The sequence below is a fragment of the Erithacus rubecula genome (genome assembly GCF_903797595.1).
Source record: "Erithacus rubecula genome assembly, chromosome: 24".
Classification (NCBI taxonomy): Eukaryota; Metazoa; Chordata; class Aves; order Passeriformes; family Muscicapidae; genus Erithacus; species Erithacus rubecula.
Genome location: NC_136676.1, coordinates 2,992,203 through 3,010,312, shown reverse-complemented (window position 1 = coordinate 3,010,312; position 18,110 = coordinate 2,992,203). Strand labels below are relative to the sequence as shown.

The 18,110-nt window shown below is 42.7% G+C and overlaps 1 protein-coding gene across 1 annotated transcript; it reads right to left on the bottom strand.

The window, feature by feature from the left end:
- Positions 1-341: 341 nt before the first annotated feature.
- Positions 342-16,453, bottom strand: TNFRSF8 (TNF receptor superfamily member 8). Its single transcript, XM_079326461.1, has 13 exons — positions 16,305-16,453; positions 16,120-16,201; positions 15,358-15,567; positions 10,408-10,498; positions 8,847-8,972; positions 7,585-7,740; positions 7,388-7,481; positions 6,737-6,990; positions 6,420-6,530; positions 5,857-5,904; positions 4,706-4,731; positions 3,676-3,883; positions 342-2,553 (listed from the first exon to the last, which is right to left on the bottom strand). The coding sequence occupies exons 3-13, from the start codon at positions 15,427-15,429 to the stop codon at positions 2,309-2,311; spliced, it is 1,431 nt and encodes a 476-aa protein (XP_079182587.1). The 5' UTR covers positions 15,430-15,567; positions 16,120-16,201; positions 16,305-16,453; the 3' UTR covers positions 342-2,308.
- Between the last annotated feature and the right edge of the window lie 1,657 nt (positions 16,454-18,110).

The window sequence follows — 18,110 nt, the reverse complement described above, 5'->3', positions numbered from 1 at the left end:
CCCATCCCCATCCCATCCCCATCCCCATTCCATTCCCATTCTCATCCCATCCCCATTCCCGTTCCTGCAATACCCAGCTGGACCATGGAATTCCAGCACTACCTTACCTTTATTCCAATATTCATTCATACTCACTGTGCCAGTCACTCGTGTGTCACTTGCAGCTGGCATGGTACAGACAGACTTGGCTGTCCATAAATTCAACCCTGCTCCTGAGAAAAACTCTAATCCACTTAGAGCACTGTGAGCTTCAAATGGCTTTCTTGCAAAAATATTTTTTCTGAGATGGATATAGGTACTGAAATGATCAGCAATCAGACATTTACATATCAAACAGAAAAGTGTGGCCATGGCTTAAAATCCATGTAATTTTTAATTCAGGGATTACCAGCATTATTAAACCAATTATAACACATTCAGCAGGTTGCAATGCATATGGTTCTTTTAGAAAGCTGTTCCACTAAAAAAGATTAGTTAATATACATAGTGGAAATTACACAATTACACTCATTGCAGAACAGCCCCAAACAATCACAGCCAGTGGTTATTCAGTTTGTGGATTCCTGAATTGGTGTTCTCTAAAATTATGTATGTAGTGAAGTCAAAGTAGATGTGGAAAATGTTAAAGTGACCAAGGCAGTGGAGCATCAAACTTACTTGAGCAATATGAAAAGACAGGAACTCATCTTGGAGGCTTAGTTCAATCAAAGCTGAGATACAATCACAAAAGCAACTTGGTTGAAAAAGAAAAAATAAAAAGCAACTCACTGACTTCTGTAAGACAAAAGCTAGTGACACTCACTGAAATAAAGAGGCCAGTTTAAAAGTGTTAAAAGTCCTTTACACACTGCATGATATCTGTAATCTTTTTCACAGGTGCTTATGGAGGCAGACTGTACTTGGAAATTCAAAAGAGAGAAGAAAAACTGATGGTGATACGAGAGAATAATAAAGGCTGATCAAACTCTGACATCCTCAATCCAATACCAGCTCCAGCTGCAGAACTATGATCATTCAAACAGCAGGAATGATCTTCCTGACTGATCCCTTCCTGCAACTGGCAGAGATGAGATGTTGGGCTCAAACTCCAGTCTGGCCCAAGGTGATTTTCTGCCCTTGTGCTCCTTGTGTGTGCTCTAAAACAGGAGTTGCTGCAGCTGCACCACTGTTGTTTCAGTGCTCTGATCAGGACAAAACTACAAAACAAGTGATGGTTTTTGTGGTTCCTTGTTTTTTATTGTTAAGAAGCAATTTTGTCATATTGCTCATTTTCCATTGTCTTGTGCAAAAGTACTGTCAGCACTATTACATTTACAGTCACTAAACAAGCAGCACAAAAGATTTAAAAATAGCATAACACATGCCAGCTGGCCACCAAACAGGTTTTCTTTGAAAGGATATGCAAATCAGTGTCACCCTGATGATTATGAACAATTCTAAAAGAAGTAGATATTAATGTTATAAGGAATAACTGCTGTGCCTCTTTTTCAGTAGAAAAATGGTTTCTTTCCTTCCTTTCTCTTTTTACAGGCTCCACATTGGGCTTGACCCACAGTTCATTCAACAGCCAAATGTTCAGCCAGTTTGGCTTCCATCAGAAGAGGCTATTTTGTACACTTACTAATGATTTGACATGGTCAAGAAAACATGAGTTGGACTTTAAAACCTAAAAAGAATGGCCTAAACAGTGGATTTCAATTATTTGCCTTCTATTTTCAGAGCCTGTGTGGCAACTTTTGATTCTAATTCCTCAAGAAACATGAAGTCCACAAACTTATGTTATGTTTATGCTAAGGAAAACTGAGATTATTATAATTTTCAACCAGAAGTTGAAGTCTTGAGAAAATACCAAATGTTGCAGAATATATGACAAAACTGGAAGTATTGGAATAGAAACAACATAAGAAACAGGCTGAGTCTCAAGCTTGACAAAGAATCCTGGGCAGGATTTTCACAGCTAATGGAAATAATCAGACATAGGTTTCAATCCATTACTTCACACTGAGAAAACAAGCTGTGAAACTTCAGTTGACATCCAGATGTCCTCTAGATTATGCAGCTTTGATTCAAATTCGTTTTCAGTATGATACTAAGAGACAGGGAAATAGAAATATTTTATGTCAGCTGTGAAGGTCAGCGCTTTGGGATGATCCTCTCATTTGTTAGATGAAAATGAAATTGATTGAATGTGTTTCAGTGTTTTCCAGGAGTTCCTCAATAATCTAAGGCACAGTGTGTTTACCTCCGTTGTCATAAATTCAGCCTTAGTGTCACACTGGATGATTCTTCCCACATTATCTCTGGGTTGTCACTTCTCAGTGGCAGTGGTGGGATGGTGAAATTCCTTTCCCTCCTCTTCCACAGGAACCATGACATCATTCCCTGGGAAGGACTCTGTTTCCTGCTCTGGGTAGTGCATTTCCAGCTCCTCTTCCATGCTTTCCTGGGCATCAAGGTTACTTTCCCCTCCCCTGGCAGCACAGTTCTTGCCACTGGGCACTTCTGAAACAGAGCCCACGATAACAGTGTCGGCCTTCATGATGTAGAGGTTTTCTGAGGAAGGAAAAAAGCAATGCTGAGCTTGGAGAGCAGCCACTGCTGCCCAGAGATGGCTCAATGCAACATTTTCATCAGGACTCTGGGCATTTCAGATCAAGTACATTGAGCTTTCATGGGATTAAACCACTGAGCTAGAGGTGGGACTAAAGGAGAAAGACAAAGTGGAAAAGGCAGAAGATATTCCCAAGAATCTGTTAGAAGCAGCAGCTAATTGGGATCTGGCTATGTAGAATAATCCAAGGTTTATGCTCCTGCAGCACCATGTAAAAGAAACCTTTGGGTAAAGATCAGCACTGTACAGAAGTTCTGGGATCTTAGGACCTGCAAAGAAATTAGTTTCTTTCTAGCTGAGAATAAATTACAAAATGTTCTGAATCTTGGGTCCAGCTTGTTGTCTTGTAAATTAAGGCCTTTTCACCACTGCAGCTAATTCAGAAGGATGCTGCACATCAGACACTGTAGGTTAATTGCTTGGAGATATTTGGATATGGTAAATCAAATTATCACATTCATCCCAATCCATCACTCACAATAAAAACAGAAAGGGTGTTTAGTAAGGAAAGGTCAGGTATTGTAATATGAAAACAACACCTTCAAATAACCTCAGAACTGGGTTTGGGAGCTCTGCCAGAATGTCTCATGCAGATGGGTCTCAGGTAACAATTCTCCCCCTGTGAATGAGCTCCTTGCCTGACTTTATCTCCCACCCTCTGCCATGGTCAAAGACATGGGAACACAAGGGAGTCATTTCAAGCCATTATTATGAAACCAGAGAAAAAATTATATCTAAATACAATTCTCATTCAGTGTTACAGCATCATCTTCCAGCTCACATATTCAAATTTCTTCTGTAAAATTTACATCTTCTAGAATGTAAAGGAGGAAGAAGGGAATTTTCTGTCAAATTCATAGTGACTAAAACATCAAAAAAAAGAAAGCACTATATTCAAATTAATATGCATTTCTGTGTCAAAGATCTGGAGATTTAGCACAACCTTTGTTAGGAGTTGACTAGTAATCTTCAAATGACATTATGTGATATGTTTGAAAATTAGAAAAAAGAAGATGACAAATGAAAAAAAAAAAAAAAAAAAAAAAAAAAAAAGCAAGACTCACCAATTCTGTTATTTGTGTGATCCCTGACTCGAGAATCCCCAGGGCAGTCTGGGGCATTCCCACTGCTTGGTGCCACATCAGCCACACTCCAGTGAGGACTCTGTGCTTTTTCTGTGCAGGACACCAAGTTATTGTTGGTTTCCAAAGGAAGGGCTCTGTCAATTAAATTCTCCTCTTCTAGCCCAGTGTCAGTGGTCAGAATGATCTTCTGGCAATACAAACAGGAGAGCAGGAGTGGGGTGGGTGTGAAACACTTTGGGCACTGCAGTAGGTGCAGAGGATCCTCAGTGGCAGTCAGGATAACAGAATGGAATGTGTGCAACTCCCTGCACCACTGGCACTGGCACTGAAATGTCCCAAAGTACCTGCAGGCATGGGAACTCCTGCATCACTTAAGACTCTATTTCAAAATAGTGTTTCTAAGCTGAATTCACAAATTTCTGATGACATTTTCAGGAGTGTAATTTCCACTGAAGAAAACATATTTTAGCTATCCCTTAGACTCTGCAAATCCCTATTATGCTGCTATGGAAGAATTTACCAAGCCAGGGGCCAAACTGACTTCAAAATGTAATTACCTCAGCAGAATGTCAGGTAGAAGAAACAAGCTCAGACTACCTAACACATGAAAAATTAATTACAAGCAGCTCTTTAAGAGAGGAACCAAACTCTGAGAGAGGCTAAAGGTCCTGCATCACAGTGTTCTGGTTGTTCTGATGGTGTTCTGTTTCCACAAGGTTGGGAAAGAAAAAAACAAAAAACTAAATGTGCACTTTATAACCCTTGCTCATGTTGGACTCTCTATAGAGGCAAGAATTGAAGCTACTCATAATTCAGGAATTAACAATTAAACACTGAAATTATGACATGGAAGTATCACATCCTGCTAGATCTCACCCCACCTAAATGATCACATATTCTAGAGGGAAATCCTGACTAAAAGGCTGGCACTTTGGACCAGACATTTGAAAATAACATTATTTACTTTGGCATGGAAAGTGATCTGTTTTGGAATATTGTTCACACTTACTGCACATTTGTTCATGAGATCTGAACCTGTAATGGAAAGTAAAAACATTATCAGAAGAAACCTCATACAATCACAGGAATATTAATATATGCCCTGAAAGATCACCTAGAATGTGCTTCCCAAACCCTGCACTGCCCACCCCACGTGCCTGATGGGTTTTTTAAAACTCAGGGCACACTGAAATGACACTCATGAGGTGAACCTGCTGCCAAGCCTGTGAGATCCTGCAGTCCCCAAAGCCCTTTGCATCACTCCACACCACACCACACCTGGCATTCATCTTATGAAAAAATTAACTAATGGAACTAGATAAGCACAAGGCAAGCTTATTAAAAAGAAAAAAAAAAAAGTAAAAAACTGTTAATAACTTTCTACTGGATTAACAAGTTAGGTCAATTCATCATATGGTGAGATGATTATTAAGGGGGTGGAATTTTCTGCACAGTTCTATTAATGATCCCAGGGAACACTGGGCAAAGAAGAGAGGTGAGAAGGAGGGAGTGTACAAAATTCTGCAGACCATGAAGGTAGGTGGGCTCAGACCTACTGTCAAATCTCACCCTGATGTGCAATCACCTTCATTTTCAGAGCATCAGCTCTGTGATGCTACACAGCCACAGTTTCCATTGTGCAAGGCAAGTGAGGGGGAAAAAAAATCCATTTTGAAAAAATTAAGTTGCAGACAAGAGGTTTTAAATTGTATTCCTGAATGAATGAATACAGAAAGCTCTGCTGTGTGGTGATTAGAATCTGATAAAATAAAAATCTGATAAAACAGAGAACAGATCTGGCAGTGAAATTGCTGAGGGGGGATCAGCTAAATGGGGGAAAATTGTTTGCACTTTATGGGATCTGGACAGTTTTTTTCTGAACACATCTCCCATATTTGGCAGTCCTGAAATCAGTGGGGAGTTTCCAGCTCTGACAACCACCCAAGCCTTCAGTGGGAGCAAGGTGCCACCTGCTGGCACCTGTCACATCACTGTCCCCTCCCTCGGGAGGAGCAGCACTGGCCTCCTGCAGGCAGCACGGACATGCCTGTGCCATGAGAAACCTCCACTTTTAATTTAAAATTCTACAATAAAATCTCTTGTTAAGCTGTCCATTTATCCTTCAGCCCCAGGGGTGGCAGTGCTGGCCCAGTCACTCACCTTGGGGTTTCAGCACATATTTGTGTGCGATGACCGAGTGCAGGTGTGCTGGTGAAAGAAACCTCTCGTTTAGTCAAACTCACCACGGAGCCTGGAGGCTCCAACAGCCTCACCACACCCACAGATGCACAACCAACCTACAACATGCACCTCTACAAAAGAGGGAATGTGGTTTTGCAGGCACACCCCATGTGTAACCCTAGGCAAAGCTCTGGGAGTCACTGTCAGTAAAAATCACCCTTCTTCTCATGCCCAAAGCCCAATCCTGTTCCCAGAACCAAAATTAATCCCACAACACCTCAGTATCATTCAATCCCAGTGTTTGTAGAGGAGAAACAGCTAGTTACCCTTTCCCACCTGTAGGTCACCCATCCCATAAATTCATCTTCCATCTTCCATATTCTCCAACATCCTGCATGAGCAGCTTGCCTTAAACCCTTATCTGGCCTATGCAGAACATTCTCCTCCCCAGTGACCTCCACAAATATCCCCATGGTTGAGTTTCCCATCTGCTGGTTGGCAGATCAAAGAGCACATCACGTGTTACAGATTGAAAAACTCACGTTTTCTTCTGAGGATGAGGATCTGCTTCTTGCAAACCTTCCATTTCCAAAATACCAGTGTGGCCCCAAGAAGCACTGCCACAGAGAGAAGCACTGCCCAGAGCAATACACCTACAGCACAGACAGGGAGAAAAGCACAGGGGGAACCCTGAGCAGATCCATGTGTTTGAACATAGGCCCATAGACACCATTTCACAGGTCAGAGGAGATTTGCAGGAAATTCCCACGTAAAAATTGTGTTTACCAGAGATATTGCAAATAAAGGGTGCTAGAGAGAGTTAATGCTGTGTCTGTGTTACCTCCTGTTGTCATCTCACCTTTGGCTGAGGTAGAAGAGCCAGCCTCACCTTTCACCTCAGGAGCTGAACTGGGATTTTCAGTTGTTGTGACACTTAGAAGGTCCCCACTAGGAGAGGTCACCAGGCTCTCCTTAGATATGTTCAGGTCATTACTTGTTTTACTGCTCATGGAGAAAGTGCTTGGGGTGAGGTAAGTGGGCAACTGGTCCAGGCAAACTTCATCATGTGTGGCATTTCCTTTCCTTAGCAGTACTTTGTTCAACTTGGCACAGCTGGGAATGAAAAAGAACAGGTGTGGTTACCCTGGTACAAGAGTTTTCCATGTGACAAACATCCCCTTGGTCATTTTTGTACCAACTGCAATTATTGCTTTCAGTGTAGAAGTCATTATTCTTCTCATCCCGGTGGCATTAATTCTTGGCCTGGTAGCAAAGCTGCTACTCACACAGGTGTGCAATTCCACTGTACTTAGTAAAATAGAAGTGAGGCAATCAGGATTCCTTCCTTCCCATGTTCCTGCAGCCCAGAGCTGTGCAACAGGTACAAAGAGAGGTTTCTTACCTCTCCACATGAGCCCAAAGTGATTCGCACCAGAAGTGACAATGCCCTATTTCATCCTTTATTAATTTCAATTAATGAGGCAGTCCCACTGAAGAAGCACAGACTTACTTGGTGTGGGGTTTGCAGATGTCTGTGCTGGAGCTTTGATCAGAGAAGGTCCCAGGAGGGCACTCTTCACAAGTGACATCATTTGTTGAGGTGCCTGAACAAAAATAACGCCTGAGGGCTGACCAGATAAAACGCATCAGGTCCAGGCCTTTGGGCAGGCCCAGGCAAGGTGAAAGTGGTCAGGAAGGAGTGGGTACCCCTGGTTGTGACTCCAAAGCCAGGGCTGCAGGCAGAGTGGGGCTGGCAGCGGGTGCAGGTGTCCTGCACAGGCAGCTGGCAGAAGAGCCCCGGGCGGCACTCGCAGACGCGGCCCCAGCGCAGCGAGCACGGCCGGAGCTCCACCAGGTCCACGTCTGCAACAAACACACACGGGCAAGGAGGGGGAAAGGCACAGGGGCCAAGGTGAGCAACACCTGCTCTAAGGCTCGGGAAGCAGGAAAAGGTGCTGTCTCTCTTCATGATCATAGATTGGTTTGGGTTGAGGATGAGTTTAACACTGATCTGATCCCATCCCATCATCCCATCATCCCATCCCATCCCATCCCATCCCATCCCATCCCATCCCATCCCATCCTATCCCATCCCATCCCATCCCATCCCATCCCATCCCATCCCATCCCCATCCCATCATCCCATCATCCCATCATCCCATCATCCCATCATCCCATCATCCCATCATCCCATCATCCCATCCCATCCCATCCCATCCCCATCCCATCCCCATCCCATCATCCCATCCCATCCCATCCCATCCCCATCCCATCATCCCATCATCCCATCATCCCATCATCCCATCATCCCATCATCCCATCATCCCATCTCCCATCCCATCCCATCCCATCCCATCCCCATCCCATCCCCATCCCATCATCCCATCCCATCCCATCCCATCCCATCCCATCCCATCCCATCCCATCCCATCCCATCCCATCCCATCCCATCCCATCCCATCCCATCCCATCCCATCCCATCCCATCCCATCCCATCCCATCCCATCCCATCCCATCCCATCCCATCATCCCATCCCATCCCACCCCACCCCTGCCATGGCAGGGACACCTTCCACCATCCCAGGTGCTTCAGGCCCTGTCCAATCTGGGCCCCCTGTGCCAGGCCCTTCCCACCCTCACAAGGGAACTACTTCTTCCAATTATCTAATCTGAACCTGCCATCTTTCACTTTAAAGCCATATGATGGTAATTTAAGTCATTAATAATTAGAGAATCCTGTAGATAACAGCCTGTAATATAAGACAAAAAGCAGAAACCAGACTGGGATTGGAGGGGAGAATTTTTAGGTATCCCCAGGTCACACAGGAGTTAATATGGATTATGAGCAAGGTAACATTCTGCTGTTTTACTCAGTAACCAAGGATGGATAACTTTGCTGTGGAAATTCTAAATGAATAAAATAGACAGAGAGAGAATGTAACTGTGAGGATGTGTAGGGAAAAACAAACCTTTGGAGCATGACACACAGGCATCACACTGTGGCTTTTGGGATCTATTGCTCAAATACTGATCAGGTCCACATGTCATGCAGTCTTCAGCTGGATCCTGAGGACATGCTTTCTTTTTAACATAGCCTGGAGAGTAAAAAGGCAAAATATACAAAATACCTATCCAAAATGGACAGAAAACCATCCTGAAATATTCTTGTCTGCTTGTTTGCCTGTTAGACCCATCACCACAGTCTTCTCTTAGTCATTTGGTTTCTCTAGGGTATTTTCCTAGAGAAAATTATTTTCATATAATATATTATATGACAAACATATTTAAATTTATTATATTTATTATATATTATTTTCATATAATGACTTTCCTATTCCAGTGTGAAGGTACAGGGCCAGGACATAATCCCAGCTGGAATGGACTGCTGTGGAATGGGCAGATGGCAAGACATCTGCTGACAGAAAACACAACCAAGTCTCCATGAGGGCCTTTAATAAGTTCCCAGAGAACTGGGTTTTGTGTTCCTTCCTTTGATTAAAAGAACTTTTAGAAAAGCTCCTCTTTCTTTGCAGTGAGTAGCTGAGTTAGCAGCAGATATGGACAGGTTATTGCTTGAAGGAGTAGTGGACAATTAAGGTGGAGAAAGATTCTTGTAACTTAGATTGTGGAGGAGTCAGGGCTGACATGAGGATGTGATAAAGAATCAGCAAAGGTGAGCTGATGGACACTGGTGGCTCATTAAATCACCTCTGCCTCTCACCCAGCCCCACTGTGACATCCCTTATGACAGGAGCTTTAGCAAAGCATAGTTCTGAAGAAGAAAATAACTTTACTTGGGACTGTCAAAGTCACATCCCCACCCACTTTTTCTTTGACTGGACCACGTTCTCCATCCCTTGCTCTGATTTACAGCTCCTGAAGGACTCATGTCCCAGTGGGAATCCTGACAGACCTGGATACAAATGCTGGCAGCCAAACCCTACAGCCCTCTGTACCACCAGAACACAAATACAGGTCAGAAATTTCCTTTAAGAAAAACGAAAGGAAAAGACTTCTGCAAGGAGATACAGATGGTGGTGAAGTCCCACAAAATACCCACCCACTGAGGGGGTTTTGGCCAATGGGGCAGTTCCAGACATTCACAGAACTCTTGTCTCCCCAAGGTGTTTCCAGCACAGTTGAAGTGTCCCTGGCAAGGACCTGGTCCCTCCCTCATGTGAGACACTTTCTAAACTGCTGTGACTATGAGAATAGCATCAGATTTTCCATACCTTCATTTTATATCTTTTTATCTCTGAGAAGAAACTCATTTAGCCTAATTTCACTGAGCTAATTCACACCCAGGGGCAAGTTTGAAATTAATTCCCTGACCTGGCTACTCCAGTTTCAAGATTCCATATAAATTCTATCACATTATCTGGTTTGCATGCAGATTACACAGGACAGAGCCACATGAGACAGTGATTTATGAAACTCCCTTTTCTCCAGGGACAGAACACAATTCTGCATGTGCACAGGGCTCCCCTGTCTGTGAGAAGGGCTGCATGGTAATTAGAATTATAAACATACCTGAGGGACACTGGTAACAGCAGTTTTGTGAAGTTTCATCATAGAACCAATTCTCTCGTGCATCACAGGAATGAGGTGGAGTTAGTGATGTCTAGAAATTGAAAGAGACAAAAGACACAATTAGAAAACAACTAATTCTGTATTAGAGCAGATCTCAATGCCTTTCTCATGTTGCAAATGGTAAGGAAAAGCTCACAGTTTTTTGAAAATTCAAGTATCCCCAAAGCAACTAAATTACTGTCTGCATTTCCTTTAGAAACATTGTGGCAGTTAGCAAATAAAAATAATAATAAAAAAAAAAAAGCTGTCCTAAAATAATTTCGTGTTAACTGGAGCTAAGGAATTTTTTTTAGGGAAAGGAGCAATATCTCTAATATCTGTAACAGATTTCCAGCTCTGTAACTGCACTGGAACAAGAGGTGATACCATATCCAGCATCATCTAAATCTATGTAGATCTGCTGGAATCCACAGAGGTCATTCCTGTGTGCAGCATAAAAGTTTTCTGTAACTTATGCAGTCATACTGTTTGAATTTAGCAACCTAAATGTCTATTATAAACCAAAAAATTATTTTACTCATCATTTAGGGACAAATTCTACAAGAGCATTTTGCCTTGAAAAAATGCTGCAAACACACTCTTATTCAAATAACTGATCCCACTTCTGTTGTGAGTGAAGGTTTTCAGAAATAACCTTTCATCACTACATAACCAATATTTATTTAGTTAAAAACACCCCCCATACATTAGTTTTGATCTTAGCTTTCAAAATGAGACCCAGCCACAACTTGTAACAAGAAGAACATGAGATTTAGTAATAAGATTTAGTTTTTGTATGTCTGGGCCACTACATGCTCTGGGAAATTACAGTGCTAAAAGTGTTCTGATGACAAAATCTGATTTTTGAATTTGGTATTGCCCTTAAGAATCCCCTAAAAGTTTTTTTTTTTTATCTGAGTTTCATTTTCAGTATTTACTAGAAGGTATGAACAGTGATTTTTTTAACTTTTTTTTTTTTTTTTTTTTTTTGCTAAAGAATTGATAAGCAGATTCCCCAGAGTTTTTCCCACACAATACTGGTAGAGCAGTTCAATAGCTCAGAAACTCTACATCTCACTTTCTGCCAAAGAATTTCCCACTGCTCTTTGAAATAATTCTTGCTGTCACCTGCTGCCTTTGTGCACTGTGCAGAATCTCACTACTCATTTCAGAGCCTGTTTAATACACACAAAACATAACAATTATTTCACATACAGCAGAAAAACAGGTACTTTCACTCAAGCAGGAAATTAACAGAAGACCAAGAAAATAGAAACTTTTCAAAACCATCGAATTTCATCGAGCTGCAGCGAGAGAAGTGAGAACTCAGCCACAGCTCTGCTCTGAACCCTTGGGCTCCCCAGCAGCAGGTGTTTGCCTGCTCTGCCTGACTCAAACCCCCTTTGCAAAGGTGCTCTCAGTGCTCTCCTGCTCTGAGGAGGAAAAGGAAGTGGTGCCTGCTCAGGTCTGGGTGCAGGTGCCCTGGCCAGGCACCCCCAGCACAGATGAACAACAGGAAATGACCAGCCACACACAAAGGTCACTTGTGACTTAGTGAATTAACTGTCTCTGTAAAGAAGATTTAAGAAGCAACAGCATCTTGTAGCTAACTGGATTAGTTTCTCTGCAAGAGGTGTGGGAAGTCACCACAAATACCTAATTTTTCCTTCCTGGCTCTCCTGGGCAACCAACTCTGGCTGCAAATGAAGCTGAATTTTAAACAAGAGTACAAACTCTTGAATTATTGAATTACTTATGCAGCACATATTCTTACAGATTATTTAATTAAATAAAAGAATAGTGTCTGTGTAAAAATGTGAGAAAACAGCTTTTTAAAAAGTTACCTTGCCAAGAACACAAAAATCAGGAGTTCAGTATTGGATTCTGCTCCTGGTTGCAGCAGTGCACATTCTGATTGTGAATTTGACCTGAGGGTAGTGCAGTGCTAAATCACTGCATGAACCAGGCCTGCACACTGAACAAACCATGCAGATACACAGATGAGAGAGCACTCAGCCTCAATTCCCCATCCCACAGGAGGGCAGCTCTGCACTACAGCCACCCACATCACACAAATGCTGCTGACAGTGCCCAGCCACAAGCAGAGCTTTGTAGCCACCTGTGCTGTTACTGAGCCAAGCCCAAGGTGCTCTGCTGTGAAAAGAATTCATTTTAACAGATCACAGCAGAATGTCTATGACTGAGAAATCACCTTTTAAAATCACTTCCTCTAATCCATATGTAAAATGCCTGTAAGTCACCATCTGTTCAGCAGAGGTGTTCCATGAGTATAAAAACTAGCACAGATCCTTTCAGTGAGAAATAACATTCATGTCAATGCCCAGCATCAGTCACCATGCCCTCATTCTGGTCCTTTTTGCCCCTCCAAATGCTAAAGCTGCTTGGCTCCTGCTGTGACCTGCAACAGCAACACAATGGTGCAAACTCCTGCTCTTAACTCAGCAGGAAGGTCCCCAGCATTCCCTCAGGGGTCATTGAAGAAGTACCAGTTTTATGGCAATAACATCTGCTATTGTCATTAGAACTTAGACTTCTGTTTGTTAATTTGTATTACAAAAAAAACCCTTTACCATTCAAGGAAGATCACACACATTCTGGAGTAAGGCATGTGGCTGTGGTGAACAGCAGCTCTTTATCCTTCTCTCTGACTTTCTCTTCAAATAAAGGTTTGGGGTTTAGCAGGAGCTGGAATACATCTTGTGAAAGGAAAAATGGCAATTCCTATCATGCTCTGTGACAGCATGCACAGGGATGCACTGCTTCAGAGCTTTCAGTGACCCAGCAAGTCAATTACCTTTTTTTTTTTCTTTTGTGCATTGCAGATCAAGGACCAATTAAAAAAAGCAAACATATAAATCAGAAGTATTTGGGTTTTTCAACACTTGCTTGAGACAACTTGTTTTAGAAAATAGGGTTTTTATAATTTTCTCACTTTCTTTTTATAACTTTTTTCACTTTCCTTATTTCTACAAAAATGTTTGCTATTCCAATTTAAATAATGGCAGTTGTAAAGATGGTGCTGAATTCAGTGGGCTACTCTGCAATTCAGTCAGGACAAGGTTTGACTCATTTATTTATGGCTTTTTGAACTCATAGAGAAAAAGTGATTGTGAGGCAGAGTAAGAAATTAACTTGCTACAAATGAGTTGTAAGTCAGGAAGAGAGCATAGTACTGTAAAAAAAAAAAAAAAAAAATTTACCAGCAGGGGATATTCTAGAACTGACTAATACTGCAGCAAAACAGTTAACTGTCTGTCAAGCTTCTATCCAAATTGTGACAGTTCAGAAAAAGCTGATAATCTACAGCTTCAAGTAGTCAAGCTGCATTTGCTTGATAGTAAAGACACTATCAACGAGTGAGAGTTCTCTGAATATAAAAAGAAACAAAACCCAAACTGACTGTGGACTGAGGTAAGATGGAATATGGTTTAAAAATATGATGAGTAAGCAGTGACTTGCTCACATTAGACAGGATCCCTTGTACTCCACTAGCAAGAGCAAATTTTGCTGTGAGAGAGGCAATGCAGGACACTGCAAAGCCACTTGTTCATCCCAGCAATGCCTATGTATTTATTCCAGGTAACTGGTGATTTCACAGTGAGCCTGGATGTTGACAATGAGCATCAGAAAATCAAATTTTCTCTCTGCACCACTCATTTTGGGAACAAACCATCAAAAGTGATGTCAAAGGGAAAAAAGTATCATCTTTTTGCTTCTACTGGCTTTCCTCCTAAAGCATTCAGTACACTGGATGAGCTTATCTGAATGGCTTCCCAAACATTCCTGTGGTGAGCAAGGATTGCAGACTCCAATCCCATAGAACACAGAATCCCCCTGGATTTCAGGAAGGACACAATGGCAGGACAGATAACCTGGGGAAAGTAAAGCAAATTTGCAATGTGGGAGGGGAATTTACAAGTAAAGACAGAAAAGCAAACTCCTACTCTTACCAAAAGCACCAGGAGGATCTTTGTCAATGTCTACAAAGAGGGTACAGAATTTGGTTATGTTCAAAGATTAACTGGAGTCAGTCTCTTTCTTGCTTGTATTTGCACTGTAAGGGAATATGGCTCATTTCCCACCCAACACTCCATGCAAATACTCACCTACTTGACTTCATCTGTGCAGTCTCTCTGTGCCTGACCTTATTATTTTTTTAATGTGTATTTTTAAGTATCAGTCAGGGAAATCACCTGGATTTATGCCAGGTGCTGAGGGCTCATTGCCATGTGATCCACAGGAGGAGGGGGTAAGTTGTAATGTGGGGTGGAAGCAAACCCACAAGAGCTGATATGATCAGAACAGGGAGCTGGTGTGCATCTACAGCATCAGCTGAATGCTGCCAGTGGGCTGTGTCTATTTAAAGTGATTTTTGATTCAGAAATAGTAGTGGATTCATGAAGAAGCCAATGTCAGTAGGGTGGGAGGGTGTAAAGAGAGAGGTCTGTTGTTGTTTAGCCTCCACACCTTTCGATTTGCCCCTCCTGACTTGCACCAGCAGAGTGAGCAGAGGCTCTGAGCTGTGCAAGGAACGTGCCTGTCACTGAGCACATGGGCAAAAATCCCCCCCAGCCCATCAAACCTTTCCCAGCCCTGGATGTGATGAGCCTGGAGCTGCAGCAGCTCCAGCAGTGCCAACAAGATGCAGATCATAGCTCATGTAAAGACCCCAGAGAGGGAAAACTCTGCTGGCTGCTCTGCTTTATGCCTTTACCTCCTCAGAGCTCTGCTCACCACCTTTATCCCCGTGTTGCACAAACTCTGCTCCTGTGGGCACTGCCCCAACAGCCAGCTGAAGGGCAGGATGGCTCTGCAGCCCCAGTGCCCCCAGACCTCAGCAGGCTCCTGTGTGCTGAGGAGCTGCAGGATCCTGGAGTGCCCCTGCCTTACCTGTGGGGTTGTCTGGGTGTCCTGGAGAAGCAGCAGAAGGCACAGTCCCAGAGGCAGGCTGCAGGCAGCCATCTGAGGGGCTGTTAAAGGTCCCTGGCTCCCAGCATTGCAGGTGAGACAGATGGGCTGCTCCTTCTGGAGGATGAGACCCTCACAGGCTCCCACCAGGTCATGCTCCTTGCCCGTTCATTCAGTCCAGAGACATTCCAGCTGTCCAAGACAAGCAGGAGACAGGGTTTGAGGCTCAACTGAGTTGAGAAAACAATTTAGAAGGAAGGGGGAGGGGGGCTCCCCCAAAAGAGAAAAGTAAAAATAGAACAAACCAAAACTGCCTCAATGTGAGTTTCTGCAGTGGTGAGAATGAAGGTTATCACCCAGGGCTCACGCTGGCTGTACACAGGCTCCTGACTCATCTGGCTGCCCTCAGACAGCACCACAGGGCCCTGGCCAGGCTCAGCTCCAAGCCCTGCCCCATCCAGCTGTCACTTGTTCAAGAGCTGCAGCCCAGCCTCAAGGAAGTTCCCAGCAAGAAACAGTAATTCTTTCAGTACAGTCATTTTACTCCTGTTGGGATGAGTGGGTGAAGAATCACAACCAACCACGGTGACTCCTCTAAGGTTTAGGCTGTGCACATTGCCAATAAAACACCAACATGCCACAGCCCTTCCCCTTGAGAAACCTTCCCTTTCCTCCAATCCCAAGAGAAACTAATTCCTGCTGATGACAATCATCCTTAGGACTGCTACTCATCATTTCACTCACTTTCATTTGTTGCTCCAGATGTTTTTTCTTCTGATACCTGGAAATACTTCAGTTGGTTGAAGATGTCATGGAGCCTCCTTATCTAGAAGTATTGTCAAAAGTGAAGGTTAGCCACTTCAAAAAGGCAAAGTGCCTTGAAAACCCTCTGAGGTATTCAGGAAAATAATGACAATTTGAATTCTCACACCTCTGGGTTTTTGTTTTTGGGTTTGTTTTTTTTTTTTTGCTTCTCACCCTTATCGACAACAACAAAAGAAATGAGAAAATATTGAAAGTCAGATAAATTATTTTACTAAAGATCCAGATCTACCTCACTGCCATCATACCAAGCACCAAAGATGAACATCCCACAGGGACCTTGTGTGAATATCTTTAATTCACAGCTGCAACGATTTTAACTCCTTCCATTGATTTCTCCAGAATGCCATCATATAAAGCCCAGGCATTTCCAGCACAGTGTGTGTGACACACAATTAATCTCCTCTCTTTGCTCTGTTTCTCTTACATACAGAAGCTCTTGGGGTAAGAGACATTCTTGATTCTCCTAATTAAGTAATGGACTAGAACACACCTTCATCTTCTGTAGTAATACACCATTAGGCAATTTCCCCAATTTATTAATATATTAATATTAATGACATGGCAGTCAGGACAATGATGAGATCTGCTGGTATTTTTCCCTCCCCTCTTTTTTTTTCTCTTATCATACCCTCAAGCTTTTCTAACAAAAGTACAGGCACCAACATCACAGAGAGCCTGGAAGGTTTAAGTTACACTGCTGAAGTCAGAGTATCTGATGCAAAAATTACTTATGTGAGTACAAAAATCTGTGTAAAAGACTTTCCCAGAACTGGCAGCAGGGAAAGTTTTCTGGCCTGTTCTCCAGAGGAAGTAAGAATGAAACGAGTGTATTGAGCACTTTTTATATATCTATATATATATTAGTTCCTTTTTAATGAATGTTATCAGCAATTTTTTAACCCATTGGATAACTACATTCAAATTCATCTGAGGCAGCAATGCCTTTAGGTTTTACAGAGGATTGGATAAAGGAACAAGTTGGCACTCACTGAGAGAAAGACTCCAGGGTGCTCCTCAGAAGAGAAACTCCACTTACACATCCAAAATGAAACCAGGCTTCCCAGCTGCCATTCTTCCTTGAACTTCTTAAGTTCCTTCTAGATTGAACTAAATATTTAAAAGGATAGGAAGTGGACAGTGCTCATTGCTGCTGCTGGCTTTTCAGAAAGGCTGCACGACAAAAGGTTATTACAAGTATGCAATAAAAGCTACGTCATTAAAGAGGGTGAAGAGGTTGCTCCACAGGAACACTGCAGCCTGCATGCATTTCCCAGTGAATGCCTCTTTTCAGGCTTTGTGTGTTTTGATTTCACATACAACAAAAGGGGTTTTCCATAAGAAGCCCTGTCAGTAACCTCCATTTTATAACAAACCCACGCTGCTCCTCATCTACATGGTGCTCTATTTCCTAGAAAAGGATCTCCTATGTTAATATAAAAAATCCCCACAAAACAAATAGAAGTAAATAACCAACCCCTGATTCTCTGGTGTTCCATCAAAGAACAATGTCAGGAAAAAACGAGAAGCTCCTGTGAACATGCTGTTATTATTTAAAATGTTTATTTGATTATACAGGTCTGTCTCTGACATCTGGATCTGGATTTGCTTTAGGTGTTACAGGTACTGATGCCCTCAGACAAGCTTTCTTGGCATTTCCTATTTCACCTAATTCAGAAAACATCCTGTAGGTCAGGGGCTGTCCAAATTCCACTTGAGACCTGGAGCAAGAGAATGCAGAGACCCAAATAAGCCACAAGGGAAAGTCTCCAGATGCCCAAAACATCCCTTCAGCAATGTCTATTCACTGTGCTCCACCAGTGAGAGCCCAGCAAAGGAAGCAGCAATGGAATACTCCAGAGGGAGCATCAGCACACACATGCTCAAGGAAAAGCACTCATGACTTTTCCTGA

Excerpts from the sequence above, each read along its gene's own strand:
- TNFRSF8 (XM_079326461.1), bottom strand. The coding sequence starts at position 15,429 with ATGGCTGCCTGCAGCCTGCCTCTGGGACTGTGCCTTCTGCTGCTTCTC. Across the intron at positions 7,482-7,584 it reads CTTTGGAGTCACAACCAGGG|GCACCTCAACAAATGATGTC; the intron begins GTACCCACTCCT and ends ATTTTTGTTCAG. Across the intron at positions 4,732-5,856 it reads ATATGTGCTGAAACCCCAAG|GTTCAGATCTCATGAACAAA; the intron begins GTGAGTGACTGG and ends TTTCCATTACAG.